Source organism: Vidua macroura, chromosome 1, assembly GCF_024509145.1.
Source record: "Vidua macroura isolate BioBank_ID:100142 chromosome 1, ASM2450914v1, whole genome shotgun sequence".
NCBI classification, from domain to species: domain Eukaryota; kingdom Metazoa; phylum Chordata; class Aves; order Passeriformes; family Viduidae; genus Vidua; species Vidua macroura.
The window spans coordinates 71,548,476-71,565,225 of record NC_071571.1 but is presented as its reverse complement, the minus strand read 5'-3'; the positions used below and the strand labels follow the sequence as shown (position 1 = coordinate 71,565,225).

The 16,750-nt window shown below is 38.8% G+C and overlaps 2 protein-coding genes across 2 annotated transcripts; both read left to right on the top strand.

Annotated features, from left to right (window-relative positions):
* Positions 1-1,572: 1,572 nt before the first annotated feature.
* On the top strand, positions 1,573-6,183 carry LOC128808759 (leukocyte elastase inhibitor A-like). Its single transcript, XM_053980251.1, has 7 exons — positions 1,573-1,740; positions 2,231-2,293; positions 2,890-3,018; positions 3,228-3,345; positions 3,653-3,795; positions 4,528-4,695; positions 4,837-6,183. Exons 1-7 carry the CDS (start codon positions 1,573-1,575, stop codon positions 5,239-5,241), a joined length of 1,194 nt encoding a protein of 397 aa, XP_053836226.1. The 3' UTR covers positions 5,242-6,183.
* A 4,899-nt stretch (positions 6,184-11,082) lies between these two features.
* Positions 11,083-16,636, top strand: LOC128806300 (ovalbumin-related protein X-like). The gene is made up of 7 exons (XM_053975746.1): positions 11,083-11,253; positions 11,813-11,875; positions 13,179-13,307; positions 14,024-14,141; positions 14,917-15,059; positions 15,343-15,498; positions 16,235-16,636. Exons 1-7 carry the CDS (start codon positions 11,086-11,088, stop codon positions 16,634-16,636), a joined length of 1,179 nt encoding a protein of 392 aa, XP_053831721.1. The 5' UTR covers positions 11,083-11,085.
* The last annotated feature ends 114 nt before the right edge of the window (positions 16,637-16,750 follow it).

Here is a 16,750-nt window from a genome sequence, read left to right as displayed (position 1 = left end):
AACAAAATTCCTAGAATTAATTATTTACAGGTGAAAAACCTCTCTGAAATTGCCTTTGTTTCTAGGAGTTTGCCTTTTTTTTTTTATAACTACTTAGATTTTTTTTTAATATCTTAGTATACATTTAAAATTGTGACTTCTTTCTGAATTCCTAGGGATATGGAAAAATTCAAGATTCCACAACAAGTCCCCTAATTATTCTAACTGGTTGCAACAGACAGGAATGTGATTCATCATGAGTGAAATTTATGCTGCCACTGGGAGTGGCAATGGTTTTATATCCCATTGCTCCAGAAGCTCCATCAAGAAGCTCAAGCGCCAAGTTGACACCGTCAGTACTGAGAAGGTAAATATCTCCGTGATCTTTAATTCTAAATGACGGAACTAGGATCTAAGGATCAATATGTGCATTAGTAATATACATACCTCCTTTGCACATATATATGGCATGTGACATATTTTGAGGAAGCGACAATGTTTTGGATTACATTAAAATGTATGGGCTGTGTAATGAATCTGTGCTTAACTTGTACAATGATACTTCTAAACTTCTACTTTCTGAGTGTGCTTCTAAAGAAGATTAAAACCATTTGCCACTTCTTCTGTATGACCCAGACTGATAATTTATAAGAGCACAGTCTTTCTATAGTGCTCTATCTTCCAAATGTTTATATGGATACTTTATTCTTCTTGTGCAATACGGGAAATATGCTTACTACATGTGTGGAAGAAATTATTCAGACTCAGTAAGAATCAAACCAAATGTGACTTAGAATAGTGGAACTTCTGAAATACTGAACTTATGATCAGGTGTTTCTACAACACTTCACTGGATGCAGACACTACATCTTTAAGTCTCTAATGAGACAGGAACTCTGTTCTAGATCTAAGATATGAAGAGCTTTGCAGAACATTCAAGATGATCTGCTTGTAATAATTGTGATTGTAACTGAAGGATATCTGGGAAAAAGAGTTCAAGCTGCCGGAAAAAGAGTTTAAGCTTCAGATAAAAAAAATATGTCTGGAATTTTCTACTAATGCAAAATGTGTTTCTGCTCAAAATCTTACTAAGTGAGCCTGTCTGTAGTTCCATTTTCTGTCAAACAATTGTTAAGCAACCAGCCTTAGAAGGACATGTATCTGAGGCACAGCTAAGTAATACACACAAAGTTTTTAGAGAGAAACAAAGAGTAAGATATGATCAAGGGTGTAATTTAATAAGTGCTGTGCCTAGAGGACTCAAGGCAAAAAGATCAGGATATAAACTGAGCTGGAAATTTGGTTAGGACAAAGTTAGGGCTAAGTGGCAAAGCCATAGCTATTGCTTGAACTGGAGAAGCAGCTCAACTCAGAATACTGTTTTGGCAAATGTGTTTCTTCTGTTATTCAAGGCACTGGTTTTCAGATTCACTGTGAAATCCCAAATGTAATGAACAGGGAATTTCTATGAAGTACAGAATAATTCAGCCAAGCTATTGCAAAAAACCTTACCAGGGCATCTAAACATAGCAGGTGTAAAGATGAGAAACCTAAATTGTTTTTACCCTTGTTTCAGGTCATCACAGTGCCACAATGTGCTCTCTCAGTGCAGCCAATGCCAAGTTCTGTCTTGACTTTTTCAGAGAGCTGAACAAAAGAAAAAGAAATGAAAACATCTTCTTCTCCCCATTAAGTCTGTCAGCTGCCTTTGGAATGGTTGTCCTTGGAGCCAGGGGCAGCACACTCGAGCAGATTGAGAAGGTAGGGCTTTGCTCTGAAAAGGGAATGCTGGTAAGATATGAGCCAAGAGGCTGATTGTACCATGTTATACAGTTCCTAAACATCCAAAGGGCTGATGCATACAGAAAGCCATTTAAAAAATACATTATTCTGTTCCTAATACCAAACTTCTTCAGACTAAGCATAATTATAATTATTGAATTGATTTTCAATGTGCTAAAGAAAGTGTTTTGGAGGTATCCCTGCACTCTTAGAGCTCCTTACCTTTAATGTGTTTTTGTTTCTTCTCTGGACACCCAAAGCTTCCTTTCTCATATAGAAAAATTTCAAAGATTTCATGCATTCACCATCTCCTAAAACTACTTGTTCACTTGCAAGGATTTTAGGGTAAAGAGCAAAGGGGCCTTTCTGCAGGGCCTGTGTCTGGCTGTATTTTGGGATAGGCTTGCAACACTGCTTTAGCTTTGAAGTACCTTCACTCATCTGCATTCACCCAACATTTACATTGCAGGTCTTTCATTTCAGAGAAGTTTTGAGCAGTACGAGACAGGAAAACAGATACCCTTCTGAGGAGGTAAGACACAATTGCAGCTCTGAGCTGAATCAACAGGAACCAGTTTGTCAGCCTTTTTCCTTGAAGACAATCACTTAATCAGAAAGCACAGTAGGGCTGATCAGCCTCTCCACCTTGATTTGCCGACCTGCTTATTACTGTTATTTAAGGGGCCTTGTGAGATCACACATTTCAGCAGCTGAGCTTTCTCATTATGGGTTTCTAACCAAAACAGCTGTGCCAATCTAAAATGTGATAAGTGCTTCAATTGCCACCTGCAAAGGTTTGCCTATTGAGCATGCTAAAAGCACCTTGGAGCTTGCTTCTCCCTGTCTCTAAGCCAGTAGCCTTTTGCTGTCCCTTAGTGTGCACAGGGACACCACTGTAGGATATGGTGTGGTTTGGAGGTAAAGAGTGAGAAGGGAACTGTTTTGTCATTCTGCACATGTGGCACAGGGGGAATAGGAGGTGGTGTCCTGGTGCATTTATTCTAGTGCTTGAATCAGCTGGGTGGAGTAGGGTTTCTCATGCAGAGAGAGGCTGCAATTCACCCTCAGGTCCAACTTTGCATAGGAAAGCTCAAGCCTACCACGAAACATCTGTTTTCCTGTTTGAAGTGTGATGAAGATGAAGGAGTCCATTCCCAGTTCCAGGCTCTGTTGGCCGAAATCAGTGAACCTGGACCAGGCTGCTGTCTCACCATTGCCAACAGGCTCTTTGGAGAAATTACTTATCCATTCTTCCAGGTAAGGGATCGTGGTCTCCCTTGTAACAGTTCCTAGGAGTGGGGAGCTCAGCAGAATGTTTTCCATCAAGAAGCACAAAGGGACATATGCCTTTTTTACCAATTTCTTTCTTGCTGATCTACTACATGGAACTATTCTGAAGCCATGAAATTACCCATCTTATAAAAATCATCACAATGCAATAAACTTCTGCAATTTGTACTTTCCAGCAATACTTGGATTCCACAAAGAAATTCTATCGAGCAGAACTGGAACCAGTAAATTTTAAATACACTGAAGAAGAAGTCAGAGACAAAATTAACTTCTGGGTTGAAAATGAAACAAAAGGTAAAGAGAAAATGTGCAGGTTTTTTGGTTTGCAATTGAAACACTTACGAATATCACTCTTTTTCCAAAGATAGCAAGATTTTTATATATTAAACACCTGCACTATTTTTTTTTCAACAGGAAATAAATATAGTAAGTGGAACAAAAATGCCTTGAGTTCCTTGGTTCCAAAGCTGTACATAAATATTTGTCATTTGTCTGACAGCATTATACCACTTGTCAATTTAAAAGAAATAACTATTAATAGTCAATGTCAGCTGATTGCCAGAACAAAGTAATAATTTGTCTTAATTCATTATTTTTAAAGGTAAAATCAAAGACCTATTTGCTGCTGGTTTTATTGATCCCTCTACTGTACTTGTCCTGGTCAATGCTATATATTTTAAAGGAAAGTGGGAAGTAGAATTTAAGAAAGAAGACACTAAGGAAGCATATTTCCACCTGAACAAGGTACAGTATGGGCAGGAACTGAGGCAGCTGGGGGATGCAGGTCAGATGTCTGTCTCCTATAATAACAGATAGGGACTTTTCTCCTCTCTGTTATCCTTAGACAAAACAGTGGCCATAAATGAGAACAATAGAAGACTGTATTTCTCTCTGTTTTCCTAACCAAATATATAAATGTTTGTACCAATTCACATCAGAAGTGGTTCTTGTGCAGCTGAGATCCTTGTTGGACCAAATTCACTGAGCACATGCACTAACTTTGTTGGGGATTTTGCAACTAAGGATGCTATTTCAAAAATAGTCTGCTGTTGAGATTGAAAGTGAGGGTTTTGCTTCTCTCCTACTATTTATGAAGAGAACTGTGTGTGCTTTCAGGAAAAAAAAGTATTAATCTCAGGGGAATGTATACATTATTCATGAAGAATTTGATTTATAGTTGCATAAGATGTATCAGTTTCCTCATCTGACACACCAGAAAAAAGAAAGATGTAATGAGGAAGTTGTGAGTAAAGTAATTTGGCACCATTAGAAAGGGAAATGTAGTTTTTATGCTTCTAAAATGGATAACTTCATTGGGACTACAGTTGAGAGGAGCATATAAATGCTACAAGTGTATTAAACCCATGACCACTTTAAATAATGCTTTTGAGCTGGACTCTAAGCTCAGTGGTGAAACCAATTAAACCAGGGTGATAATTTCTTTATTTTCCATTTAATATGTTTCATGTGTTCCAGAATGAGAGAAGAAAAGTGCAGATGATGTTTCAAGAAGGGTATTTTAACATGACCATCATAGAGGAACTGAAAACAAAAGTCATAGAGCTCCAATACTTCAATAATGAACTGAGCATGTTCATTCTTCTTCCTGAAGACGATTGTGAGGACTTCACTGGCCTAGAACAGGTAACACTTCATTTTCTCTCTAGTAATATACATAAGAGAGGAATGCTTTAGCATTGCTCTAGTGTGGTCAGAAGACAAGGGGGAAAAACTGAACTTCCATTCATTATGATGCCAATCATTACTCCCAATACCACCTTACAGCTTGAATGTGCCCTCACCTACGAAAAACTGGCAGAATGGACCAGCTCGGCTACGATGCAACCACTGAAAGTGAAGGTGTACCTGCCCCAGTTCAAGATGGAGGAAAGTTATGTTCTCAACAGCACTCTCCAGGAGATGGGAGTGATGAATGTTTTTGACTGGGGAAAAGCTGATTTGTCAGGAATCTCTATGAAAGATGGCTTGGTTGTGTCCAAGGCCATCCAGAAGACAATCATGGAAGTCAATGAAGAGGGCACTGAAGCAGGTTGTTCCATGGGGCTTCTTGCAATGCCTCTGTGTTGCCCAGTAACTTGTGAGTTCAGAGCTGACCATCCATTCCTCTTCTTCATCAGACACAACCAAACCAACACCATTCTCTTCTTTGGAAGATATTCCTCTCCTTAAGTGGAGGTTATATTGGAAATTGGCTCTTTTTTCCCACTTACATCCCAACTGGCAAGCAATAAGGATAAAAGACAAAACAAAAGCCATTTCTCTAGATTTTATCCTAAAGTCTAGTTTGCTGTAAATAAAAATACTATCTGAGAAGACCCAAATTAAAGATAAAACCCTAAACCCCATGAATTTTAGGCATATTTTACTTTTAGGAGACCTCATGAAAATGACATCTACTTTAAAATACACTATGAGGTATTTGCCAAAATGCTATAGTCCTCTAGAAGTATCTTCAAAGTAAATTTTACTTTGAGCCTTTCTTAATGCTGTAGGGATCCAATAAACCCATGACTTTAGTGCCCTGAAGATAAGTGTTACCTTCTCTCACATGAAGTAGACAGGAGGATAGGGATCTGCATTAAAAGCATAACCTCAGGCACTTGGTCTCTTTTAGCCTTACCTACCTAAGGTCTCAAGGAAAATACCACTTTATAGGGGAGTATCAAAATATTCCCCTAGGGCCTCCTATTAAATACTGACTGGGGGCAGCGTTTCAAACTGGAGCTCTCAGGGTTTATTCTCAGAGAGCAGAGAAGACAGAAGATTTTCTGGTGTAATTTTGCTTGCTCTCAAGAAAGGCAGACGCATTGCTTTTTTTTTTTTGTGAAAGACCCTGTATGTGTGACCAAGTTCTCCATCTTCCTCATAAACTCCCACATAATAAAACCAGGGTTTCAGAATAATGGAACAATTTTCTGACAAGGCCTGCGCTGTGATGGCTGGGAATAAGACATGTAATTCTCACATTAAATTTTAAGTAGTGGTCACCCATTCTCACTTCTAAGAGTCAGCTCTGTTTCAGCCTCAAGGTAGCATGAGTTTCTTGTTCCAGCTATTTTATTAATCATTAACATTAAAAAATTTTAAAAATCTGTAGTGATGGTTTTTAAATGGGTTGTCTGTGTTTATTATTTTTTATTATTATTGCTATTTATCATGATAAGCCCACTGCACACTAAATAGTAAATGTAGTAGTCTGCAGAATTAGGTAAACAGAGGAATAGTCTAATAAGTAAAAATGATGGTAATCCTTTCAAAAAAATGTAAATTACACTGAAGTCTACCTCCCACTTTTAAATATTCACCAGACTGAGTTTAGGCACTGGACAATTCAACATTAGGGTACATAAACTCTGAACCTTCTCCCACTTTTACATGACTACTATTAGTTGCCTGACTTGGGGACAAGCAGTTCTCTGGGAAGCAAATCAAGAGGAAAATTTCTAGTAAAGCTAATTTTCTTGCTTACGATCTAGTTCCCTAAACCACCTCCTGGATGTTGTGGAGTAGGTGGTGAGAAGGAATAGCACAGGGTCACAAGAAGGGAGCAGCCTGCCCAGTCTGGCAGTAGGTAACATCCAAAATCTACAGGTACATGAAGAATACTTGCTTTTATGGGAAAAATATTCCAGCCTTTGATGACTCTCTTCTCCTTTCCTTGTTACTCACTGATGGGAAGAAGGTAAACACTGGAAGCACACTGGTACCATTGTAGAACTGATGATTCAAAGGGCTCTTCCAAATGCTGAGATATGCAGGAAAAATTACAGTAAATTACAGTTCTCAACACAAATTGAACTGCTGAATAAAACAGACCCATTGTGGTCTGGAGATACTTCATATGGCTGCAATTGCAGTATGAAATACAGCCTGAAATAGTTAAATTACCTATGGAGACACAGTTTTCATACCATTGCTTGGTAAGAGAACACAAAACACAGGCTGTTAGCTCTTTGATAAATAAAGTATTCAAAAAACAGCTATACATGCTTTTCAACAACTGACATTGGAATTTTGTGTATATCTGGTTTGTCTCCAATTAAAATTACTTTGGTTAAAAGAAAAGAAGAGTGAAATTAACAGTATTAGAATTTATTAGCTTGCACAATCAGGCCTATATATTTTCAGATAAAATGTAAAAGAAAAAGAATTAATGTGATAAAGGCAAGTGCTTTAACATATTAGCCCAAAAAGCACAAGTCTTACAACAGGAATTTTGTGTGTGAGCAAAGGAGAAGGTGTGGCTGAAACAAGTATATCACTTAGTTTACTACAGCAGAAGTAACTTTGTATTGTTAAAAAAAAACCCAAAAACTTATTTCAGGGATATCTAGATAATTCAGAACCAGCAAAAAAATACAGTATAAATTATAATTATAATTATGCAATCTTTTTTCCTTATTGCCATTTTAATCTACAAGAAATGAAAAAAAATGTGGTGAAAAACACTAGAAGCTGGAAAGTAACCTTCTGCTGCTAGTGTAGTGGCAGCAGCTCCTACTGTGGAGGGCAGAGCTCCCACAAAATCATGGATGTTTATTTTAAAATAGAAGGTAAGCCCTCCACTGTGTCTGCAAATGCTTCTCCTGTGGGAAACTGTAAAAGTTCAATGCCAAGCAATAGAGCTTGCAGAGCAGAGAAAAGCTGGAAACTCCAAACGGTGCCTGGAGCAGACATAGTCCTGAAGGGCATTCCTCTGCCTCCTCCCCAGGGACATGCTCTGTGCCAAGTGTTGAACCACGCCAGCACATGTGACAGCCTACAAAAGTGTAGACTGGCAAAAAGCAAAGCAAAAGATGTTAAATGGTATTTGCATGAGGATCCATGGAAAGGTAACACACATTTGTCCCGCAACAGAAAGATCTGTGGCTTCCCACAGTGTGATTACTGAGTAACTCTATGCATTCACATTCCACTGAACTTTATTCTCTCTGATGGCTGCAGTTCTCCTCAGTTTTCTCTGAAACTGTGCTTTCCTTTAAACAGTTTCTTAGTACCTATGTATAACATAATTTTTTATTATATCTTCAAAAGCTTTGCAATAGATAGGCAAGAAGGGCAAAGAAAGATTTTTGGATTGTCACTGAAAAAGCCAAAGAAGGCAGCTTGGAGTCACATTCCACCCTCTCCCTCACCTTTGCCCCTCCCCCCCCCCCCACCATGAAGAAGACTAATGTTTATTTTCCTCAAAATATAACAGGTATTAGGTTTTTTAGTAGGAAGTCCTGGTTCCTTATGGTCTCACTCAGAAAGATACTCAGGCACAGTACAGTGCACACAGTATGTGTCATACAGATGGACAGGCCCTCCAAAAATACAAGCAAACATTACTCTCAAACACTGCTCAATAGTTCCTGAACAACCAGAAGAAATTACATGTGAAAATAAGAACAGAGAAATGTTGGAAAGAGCTGCTTTCCCAGCTCCTTGGTCCCCTTCTTTATGCCAGCATCAGAGGAAAGCTCTTTCTTATCTTCAGATTTTCCCATCTTCATTGCTGCTATAATATCCTCATTCTGAATTGGGAAAATCAAAACCACTCCAGTTATCAGGTTCTGCACATACATCCTTGCATTTCAACAAGGCAAAGAACACTCTTAAGGGTAAAGCAACTCCCCTTCCTTTTCACAGAGGGTGCACTTACTGCTGTATGTTCTGTGACTTGTACAAATTTGGATTTCTATTACCCACCCCTATGGCCTTTGCAGATGCCAGATTTGTTTCTTTACTGCTCATCAAGTCTATTATTTAATAAAGAGTAATAGCTTGTTACAATTGAATTATATTTTATATTGTACATTATGGTTGTCTAACAGACCATGAAAGTTCCTGCAGACAGATTCTGTAGTTTATTCACCTGCCATAGTTACAAGGTTTGGAAGATCTATGGGAATGGCCTGTGCAAGTACCATGGGCCTTGTTGCCATGACCTGCACAGAATGGAAATTAAAAGCTGACTCTTAGTCATTTAAATACCACTGGCTGGTTTAAATAAATTTCTGAATACCTGAATACTCTGGGGTCAGGCTTACAGCCCAGGAAATATGTAATTCCTGACTGTTCCTCAAATCTCTTCCTCTTCCATGCCCATCTTCAGGCCTCTAAGTCATCTCAACATTGTTGCTCTAAATGTTTTCATCAAAATAAGGTTTTAGCAAAATGTGCTTTCTTCTCAGAGCCTTTCTCCCCTCTTCCTGCATGCCTATGCTGTAGACCCTCGTAGTTTGGCCTCAGGCAAAATACTGTAGGCTCACCTAGGCAGAGAAATGGATGTGGCTATGCTTTTAACAAGTACAAGCCATACACCACACCAATCTCTGCACTCCAGGAATATTCTGCATTTTGTCAGACCAAAAACCTTTCAGTCTTGAAAACTAAACAGAAAGTTTTCAGTTTGTTCTGACATGGAAAAAAATCCATTTCAAATCCCTCTCAATGGAATGACCATCCTGCAGCTGGCTTTACTTGGAATAACATTATTTTGGCAAGGTCAGATGGCCACCATTCTTGAAGAACTTCCCTCTGTTCCAGTGCACAGATGTTGTAGTGAGCTGTTGCATATCTACCAGATGTTCAGCAGTTAGCCCAGCATCCACCTTTCCCTTCATGATTGGTGGGAGTACTGTGTTAGAGTGCTTTCAGCACTGAGAGTGCCTCACCACTGAGGAGAAGAGAAGGCTACAGCAAAAGCTTAAATCATTAATTTTGAAATAATTTTTACTTCAATAAATCAAGATTGACTTGCTGCAGATAGATTACCAGCTTAACATTGGCCTGCTCAATGTTTCAAGGTGCAATGAATCAAGAGGTGAAAGGCTGAAAAACTGCAAGATTGAAAAGATGACTCCTTGAAGACAACAGTGGGAAAAGGTCTTGAAAACAACAGTGGGAGTGTCTCAAATCGTGCTATATATATCACCAAGAGCTCAGGGAGATATTTAGCTTCAGCTGGCAAGCTGGATTATTACATGCCTCTTTGAAGTTTGTGGGGTAAGTATTTCTCCAAGAAAATGTAATTTCTAATTTGTATTCTTTAAGATGGAAAAAAAATTATATTATGTTTAAGAACCTTAAGGTAAGTATAAGACAGGTATGTAAAAAGACAGCATATACAGTAATTTTGCCTTGCGTTCTCATTTTCTCTTATACTGTTTGACTGTCAAATACTTTTTGGTGTGCAAAATATGTGGCTTGTGCACCACAGCATTGAGTAGAAATAGCTCTTTATCATTTGAAACCTGTTGTCACATTAAAACTATCCTTTTATAATTCTAATAATTGGGAATAAAGGCATTTCTCTTTTCTCAGTCTCACTCCCTGACAAAATCCATATATATTATATATATGTGTGTGTGTGTGTGTGTGTGTGTGTGTATGTGTGTAGATATGTATATATATGCATGATTGTGTTAAAAAGCATCAGCAGCGATTAAATGTCTGAAACAGGACCACAGAAAACCCCTAAATTTATATGTCAGCATCTAACAGAACAACTTACTAGTATTATTGCTATAAATTACAGAAAAACAACCTCCAAACTTGTGGCTGGTTGTACTAAGCAACAGTGAGAAGTACACAAAGAGTGTAGTGAGCTGACTACATTTGATTTAAAGATGGAGAGCAGCCACAGAAGAAATGAAATACTAAGTTTGCATTGCCTCGAACACCATTCAGAACCCTCTGGATGGCCATAGGGAAACTCATTCAATGTTATCATACTGAAGGGTGGATGAAACTTTCTATTTCCTAAAAGGCAAGTACAAGGTACTATCTTACTGACAGGATCTTGTTGAAAGAAAACAAACATGTGTTCATATGTAAATGAATCAGGAGTTACAATATTTCTAATGATCACAGAATTTGTAGGCTTCACATCATTCACTGGTTCAGCATCACAAAACCAGCAATGAACTGGCAGTTTCTGGGCTATTGGCAATACTCTTTAAAACAAGCACTATATATTGTGACCATAAAGTCTTATTTCTGTTTGCTTTAGGAAACGCTGATTTCACAATGGGCTCTATCAGTGCAGCAAATGCAGAATTTTGTTTTGATGTATTCAAAGAGGTGAAATTTCACCAACCCAACGACAACATCTTTTATTGCCCCCTGAGCATGATTGCAGCCTTGGCCATGGTCTATCTGGGAGCAAGAAATAACACTGAGTATCAGATGGAGAAGGTAAGTTACATAAATGGGTACAAACTCTCTTTGATCCCATTCAAAGAGGCAGCAGATTATCCATTAATACCTTCCAAACCTGCCTAGCAAAAAAATTTTTGCTTTCCAAATTCTGGAGCTACTTTTCGCTTCTTGCATTTCCCCATTAAAGGCAAGAACAACCTTTGGTTTTCATTAAGAAAGAGCAGTTTTGTAGGATGGTTAAGGCAGGTCTTTTGCTTCAGCTTATATTATGTCAGAGAACTAATTCCTTCCAGGTGGAAAGGACAACATGACACATACAAAAGATGAAACATTAGGAAAACAAGAGTCATAGTTATAAACACAATGCTGTAAGGCTGTAGATGATTTATGGACAATGCCATTAATTGGAAAAGAAGGGATCTAAGCTGAAAGATCACAATCACAAATTTTCAGTGTGATGCATGGTTTAAAGCTCAGATGAAATTTCTCAGTTCATCCATGTGCTAATCAGACTTGGTTAGTGAAAACCTACATAGCACAAATATCAGTGACTGTCACTGGACTTTGCATACCTAATTTCTACTTTCAATTGCAGGTTCTTCACTTTGACAAAATTGCAGGACTTGGAAGCATCCAGACCAAGGTGCAGAAATCTAAGGTACATTGATTTCTCTTTCACATCCTTTTCCTGCGAATAGACTGTTCTAATTGTGGTTTTAGTAGTTCCAACACTTTGCCAAACCTTAGCTAACTATCTTAATTTAAGAGATGTAATTAAAAAAAAAAAAAAACTACAACAAACCACCAAAGCCCAAAGAACCACAACAAACTGCCAAGCAAACAACCACCAACAAAAACAAACAAACAAAAAAAACCAAAAAAACAAAACAAAAAAAACAAAAACAAAACAAAAAAAACAAACCAAAAAAACCAAAACAAAACAAAACACCACCAGAAAAAGAAGACAGGCTGCGCATATTGCAAGTGACAGGACAGGATAGGGTGCTTTGGGCACCAGGATATACTTTGGTGTAAATGCACTCCACACCTGCGAGTGCTGCTGGAGTACAGCCCTTGAAAGGGTCTCAGTACCTGAAGCCAGGGTACAGTAGGCAGACTTGCAGCTGAGACTCCAAAGTGGGACAGCAGAAAAGAGCCCAGAATCCCCAAAGCATGGAAAGTAATCACACTCTTACAGAGCTACAGGGACTTTTCCAGCCTCCAATTCCCACTGCTACCCCAAGAGAACCATGAGGGGTCCCAGTACCTTGATACTACCTGTATGCTTTTGTCCATGTTAATCTGCTGCCTCTGTAAAGATAACTAAAGCCATGGAATCTGGTGTGTCCTCATTCACTTGGGATCCAAAACACAAGGTTGGACTTAAAAAAAGATGAAACTTTTTTTTTTTACAAAGGTATTATCTAAACCTAGGGCATTTAGGGACTCAGTAAGCATTTAGAAAGCAGCTGTTCAACACAATGATTCTCAAAAAATAAAGTCCCACCGACTGTTTATAATTGTGCACTTTTCTTACATGCTTTTAGCCTGTGTCACCATTCTTAGAACTTGAGACAGGTGATCTATTTCTTCGCTGTATTACAAAACACTTCCTGGCTCCCTTGCCATCTAGCTCTCTTCTTCCATCTTCAGCTTCTGCAAAAAATGCCACGAAAATGCAAGGAGTGCCTGGGATTTAGAGGCTTGTACCTATGAAAAGTCACCAATTTCAGTAATTAACCTCTGGCATGAGCAGCATCATAGGCTGTGAATAAATTATACCTCATCAGCTGCTCATACTGAACATCCCTCCCATGGAACTCTTAGACTCCATTACATGTTCATTTGCAAATGTTCAAACACTGTGTGTTTTCCCACGTTATTTGTACCTTATAAATAATCCTCTTTCTCATTAAATAACCTAACAGCTGTACTTTTCTGTCTTCTTATCAACAACTCAGTGTGGCAAGTCTGTGAATATCCACCTACTGTTTAAAGAAATTCTCTCTGATATCACTGCACCAGAAGCCAATTATTCACTGCACGTTGCCAGCAGACTCTATGCTGAAAAGACAAGTCAGATCCTACCGGTAAGTGATCTCTTGCTAAACCCGGTAACATTCTCTAATCTGGGAGGACTGGCCAGAGTGGGTGACCAGTTAATCCAATAGTCCCTATTGGTCTGGATTCACATGGCTTTTCCCTTTGCCATGGGCCTGGCAACAGTCTAAATAGAAAGCAATCTGAGGCAAAAATATGGCCCTATTAAAAAAATGAATGGAGTAATAAACAAAATGATTAGTAATGTAACTCCTCACTCCCCACTTGCTCCCCCAAAGCATTTCATTTTAACTGGTTGTCAGAGTTTTTTTCAGAAAATAATTTGACTTTGGCATATTTCTTCACTTGAAAACTAACCTCAAAACCAAATTTTGAAAGGGTCAAAATCTTTCTTTCATATTTTCAAAGCAAAAGATACAAGTAGTCTAAATAAAAGGAACTTCTTATCTTTAAAAATAAGGAAAAATGCTTTGAAAAAAGGAAGTGGACTTAAAGATGACAAAACAGTCTAAAATTAACCTAAAAACAGGGGGTTTGGATCAGGCTTTCTTCCACAAATTCTTAAACATTTTTAATATATGCTCTTAACTGGTAACATAGTAAAGATGTCAGATCTGAAATTGTCATGAAACAAAACTATAAAAACAAAACTATAAAAATCTTATTAGCCATATTTTATTTCAATTCCATATTGTTTTTAAAAAATTATCCATTCACTGGCTACAATTAATTGGTGTCTTTACAGATCTACTTAAAATGTGTGAAGAAGCTGTACAGATCTGGTCTAGAAATGGTCAACTTCAAAACAGCATCAAATCAAACCAGACAGCGCATTAATTCCTGGGTGAAAAATCAGACAAATGGTAAGTCAGACAAGACTATGAAATATACTTCTCTCTGACAACTGTATTTTAGCAATTTCTGAAAGGACTAAACATTAGAAGAGAAATTTCCTCTTCCTGTCCCCATTAGTGGATATTTTCTGTGGAAAGGAATGACTCTATTGCATCTGTGTGGCAGTGACAGAGTGTTTTAAACACATCTGGCAAAGGCAGAGGTGCCATGATATGCACACTTAATATGCACGTTTTATATGCACTCTTTTTGTATCTGGAGAGATTAACTCATGCAAGGTTACTCCCAGCTTCTCTAGAATATTGGCATATTTTTACAAAGATGTGCTGGATAAGTAAGAAGTGGCCTCCCAGCGGAGAAAGTAATGCGCACTAAACTGATGGTGGGAAATCAATGATTCAGAAGCTTGTGTCCATTTATTGTGTTGAGGTGGGAGGAAAAACCTAAAGTGAATTGTGAGAAACAAACATATTGAGAAAATCTGTGTTGGTTCTTCCATCTCCCTTTCCTTCTTTTCTATATAAGTACTTATTTTTGGCAAGCTCTGGTTAGAAATGTTCCTGGCAATCGGTAACACTCTTGAACTTACCTGTCTTCTTGCAGAAATGTCTGGCCACAATAATACATTCAGTGTATTATTAAATCGTCGTCATGATCCTTAATTCAATGTGCAGACTTTTGGAGAAGGAAAAGTCAAGTGAAGGAGCAGTATATAGATTGGCTTCTAAAATGTAAGACTACTGCTATGAAACTTACCACGTATGCCCTATATTTTTCTTAAAGGACAGATCCAGGATTTCCTTGAACCAAGCTCTGTTAATCCTCAGACTGCGCTGGTCCTTGTGAATGCCATTTACTTCAAAGGGATATGGAAGACCCCGTTTAAAGAAGAAGACACTCAGGAAGTGCCCTTCAATGTGACTGAGGTAGAGGGCACAGATACAGTTTCTGGCCTGATGTGTATTCGTTGTATTTACAGTTCTGTTATCTTTGGCTGGGTGATTTACCTGGGTGCCTCACTGTCACATTTATGACAGCTGTGTCTGACAGAGCAAACCAGCAGATGAGACAAAAATGGAGACACAGCTCCTCTCCAAAGGCAGCATGATTGAAGATTGAGTCCTGTCCCTTCAAAGGCCTTGTACATTTGTCTGACCAAAGAAAAAGATTGCTCCCACATCGCATCATCTCACATTTTTGTTTTTGCAGCAAGAGAGCAGACCCGTGCAAATGATGTGTCAGAACAGCACCTTCAGAGTGGCAAGAGTGGCTGAAGACAAAATTAAGGTCCTGGAGCTTCCGTACGCCAGTGGAGAGCTGAGCCTGTTGGTGCTGCTGCCTGATGACATCTCTGGCCTGGCACAGGTACAGCCCTGGCAGGGCAAGCAGAAGAGTTATGACTTTCAGTGGGGCTTGGCTGCTGTCAGAGCTTTTGCTGCCCAGTGATGTTGCAGCTGCCCCCCCCCACGGCTGTGCAGGGCAGGCAGGGGAGCACAAAATCTGCCCAGATGCTCAGGCAGAGCCTCTTAGGAGAGTCCTGAGCTCAGTTTTACAGAATGAAGGTAAAGCAGTGTAGTGCTGCTGCAGCCCTGCAGAAGAAGGTGTATATATAGGCAGTGTTATAAAATTACCCATCTGTACTCAAGAAAGGAGAAAAATCATTGCAGTCTAAAATATATGAACAATTACTCATATTTCAGTAATATTTTTAAATTATAAAATAGACTTAGTACAGATGTAGAAGAGTTTGCATTTGTTAGGTGTTACCAACAGTAGGTAAATTTTCATGGTCTTGTTTTTGCAATATTTCACAAGCTGACTAATTTGCTAGGCTGTGAAACTGTTGGGTTGTGCCTCATGAGACACAAGATTACTTGGACAAAAGGGGATGTGTTTAGTTGATAAAAATCTGAATAAAAGGAAAGTGACACAGGCAGTACTAGAGAGGCAATTAATAAAATACCAGAAGGATGCCATTAGGATGAGCTTCAGGAACCATTCTGTTTGGGGTTTTACTTTTATGATAGCCAAGACAGAAATGAATGGTAGGAAGAAGTTGGATTTGCATTCCACGTGTTTCATTCCCTGCCTCTCTTTGCAGCTTGAGAACAAAATCAGCTTTGAAAAACTTGCTGAGTGGACCAGTTCCAGAGTGATGGAAAAGAAGAGAGTAAAAGTGTACCTCCCACGCATGAAGATTGGAGAGAAATATAACCTCACATCTGTCCTGACATCCTTGGGTATGACTGAGGTGTTCAGCCCCTCGGCCAACCTCTCTGGCATCTCTTCAGCAGAGAGCCTGAGGGTATCTGAGGCCATGCATGAGGCATACATGGAAGTCACTGAAGAGGGCACTGAGGAGGCTGGCTCAGCAGATGACACAGAAGACATCCAACATTCCTCTGAGTTTGAAGAGTTCAGGGCTGACCATCCGTTTCTTTTCTTGATCAAACACAATCCAAGCAACCTGATCCTCTTCTTTGGTAGATATTGTTCTCCCTAAGGAGAAAAAGGGCTGGAAATAATGCTTGCTTACCCCTAAGAAACAAACTCCCTTTAGTATTGTAGTATAATCTCATCTCTTCAATATTTTCTGCGAGTGGAAAGGCTACTCTAA

What these genes read in the sequence shown, in the direction of transcription:
- LOC128806300 (XM_053975746.1), top strand. Translation starts at nt 11,086, where the DNA reads ATGGGCTCTATCAGTGCAGCAAATGCAGAATTTTGTTTTGATGTATTC. An exon ending in CCAAGGTGCAGAAATCTAAG is followed by an intron (nt 11,876 to 13,178) that starts GTACATTGATTT and finishes TCAACAACTCAG; the next exon opens with TGTGGCAAGTCTGTGAATAT. An exon ending in AGACAAGTCAGATCCTACCG is followed by an intron (nt 13,308 to 14,023) that starts GTAAGTGATCTC and finishes GTGTCTTTACAG; the next exon opens with ATCTACTTAAAATGTGTGAA.
- LOC128808759 (XM_053980251.1), top strand. Translation starts at nt 1,573, where the DNA reads ATGTGCTCTCTCAGTGCAGCCAATGCCAAGTTCTGTCTTGACTTTTTC. An exon ending in CATATTTCCACCTGAACAAG is followed by an intron (nt 3,796 to 4,527) that starts GTACAGTATGGG and finishes CATGTGTTCCAG; the next exon opens with AATGAGAGAAGAAAAGTGCA. An exon ending in ACTTCACTGGCCTAGAACAG is followed by an intron (nt 4,696 to 4,836) that starts GTAACACTTCAT and finishes ACCACCTTACAG; the next exon opens with CTTGAATGTGCCCTCACCTA.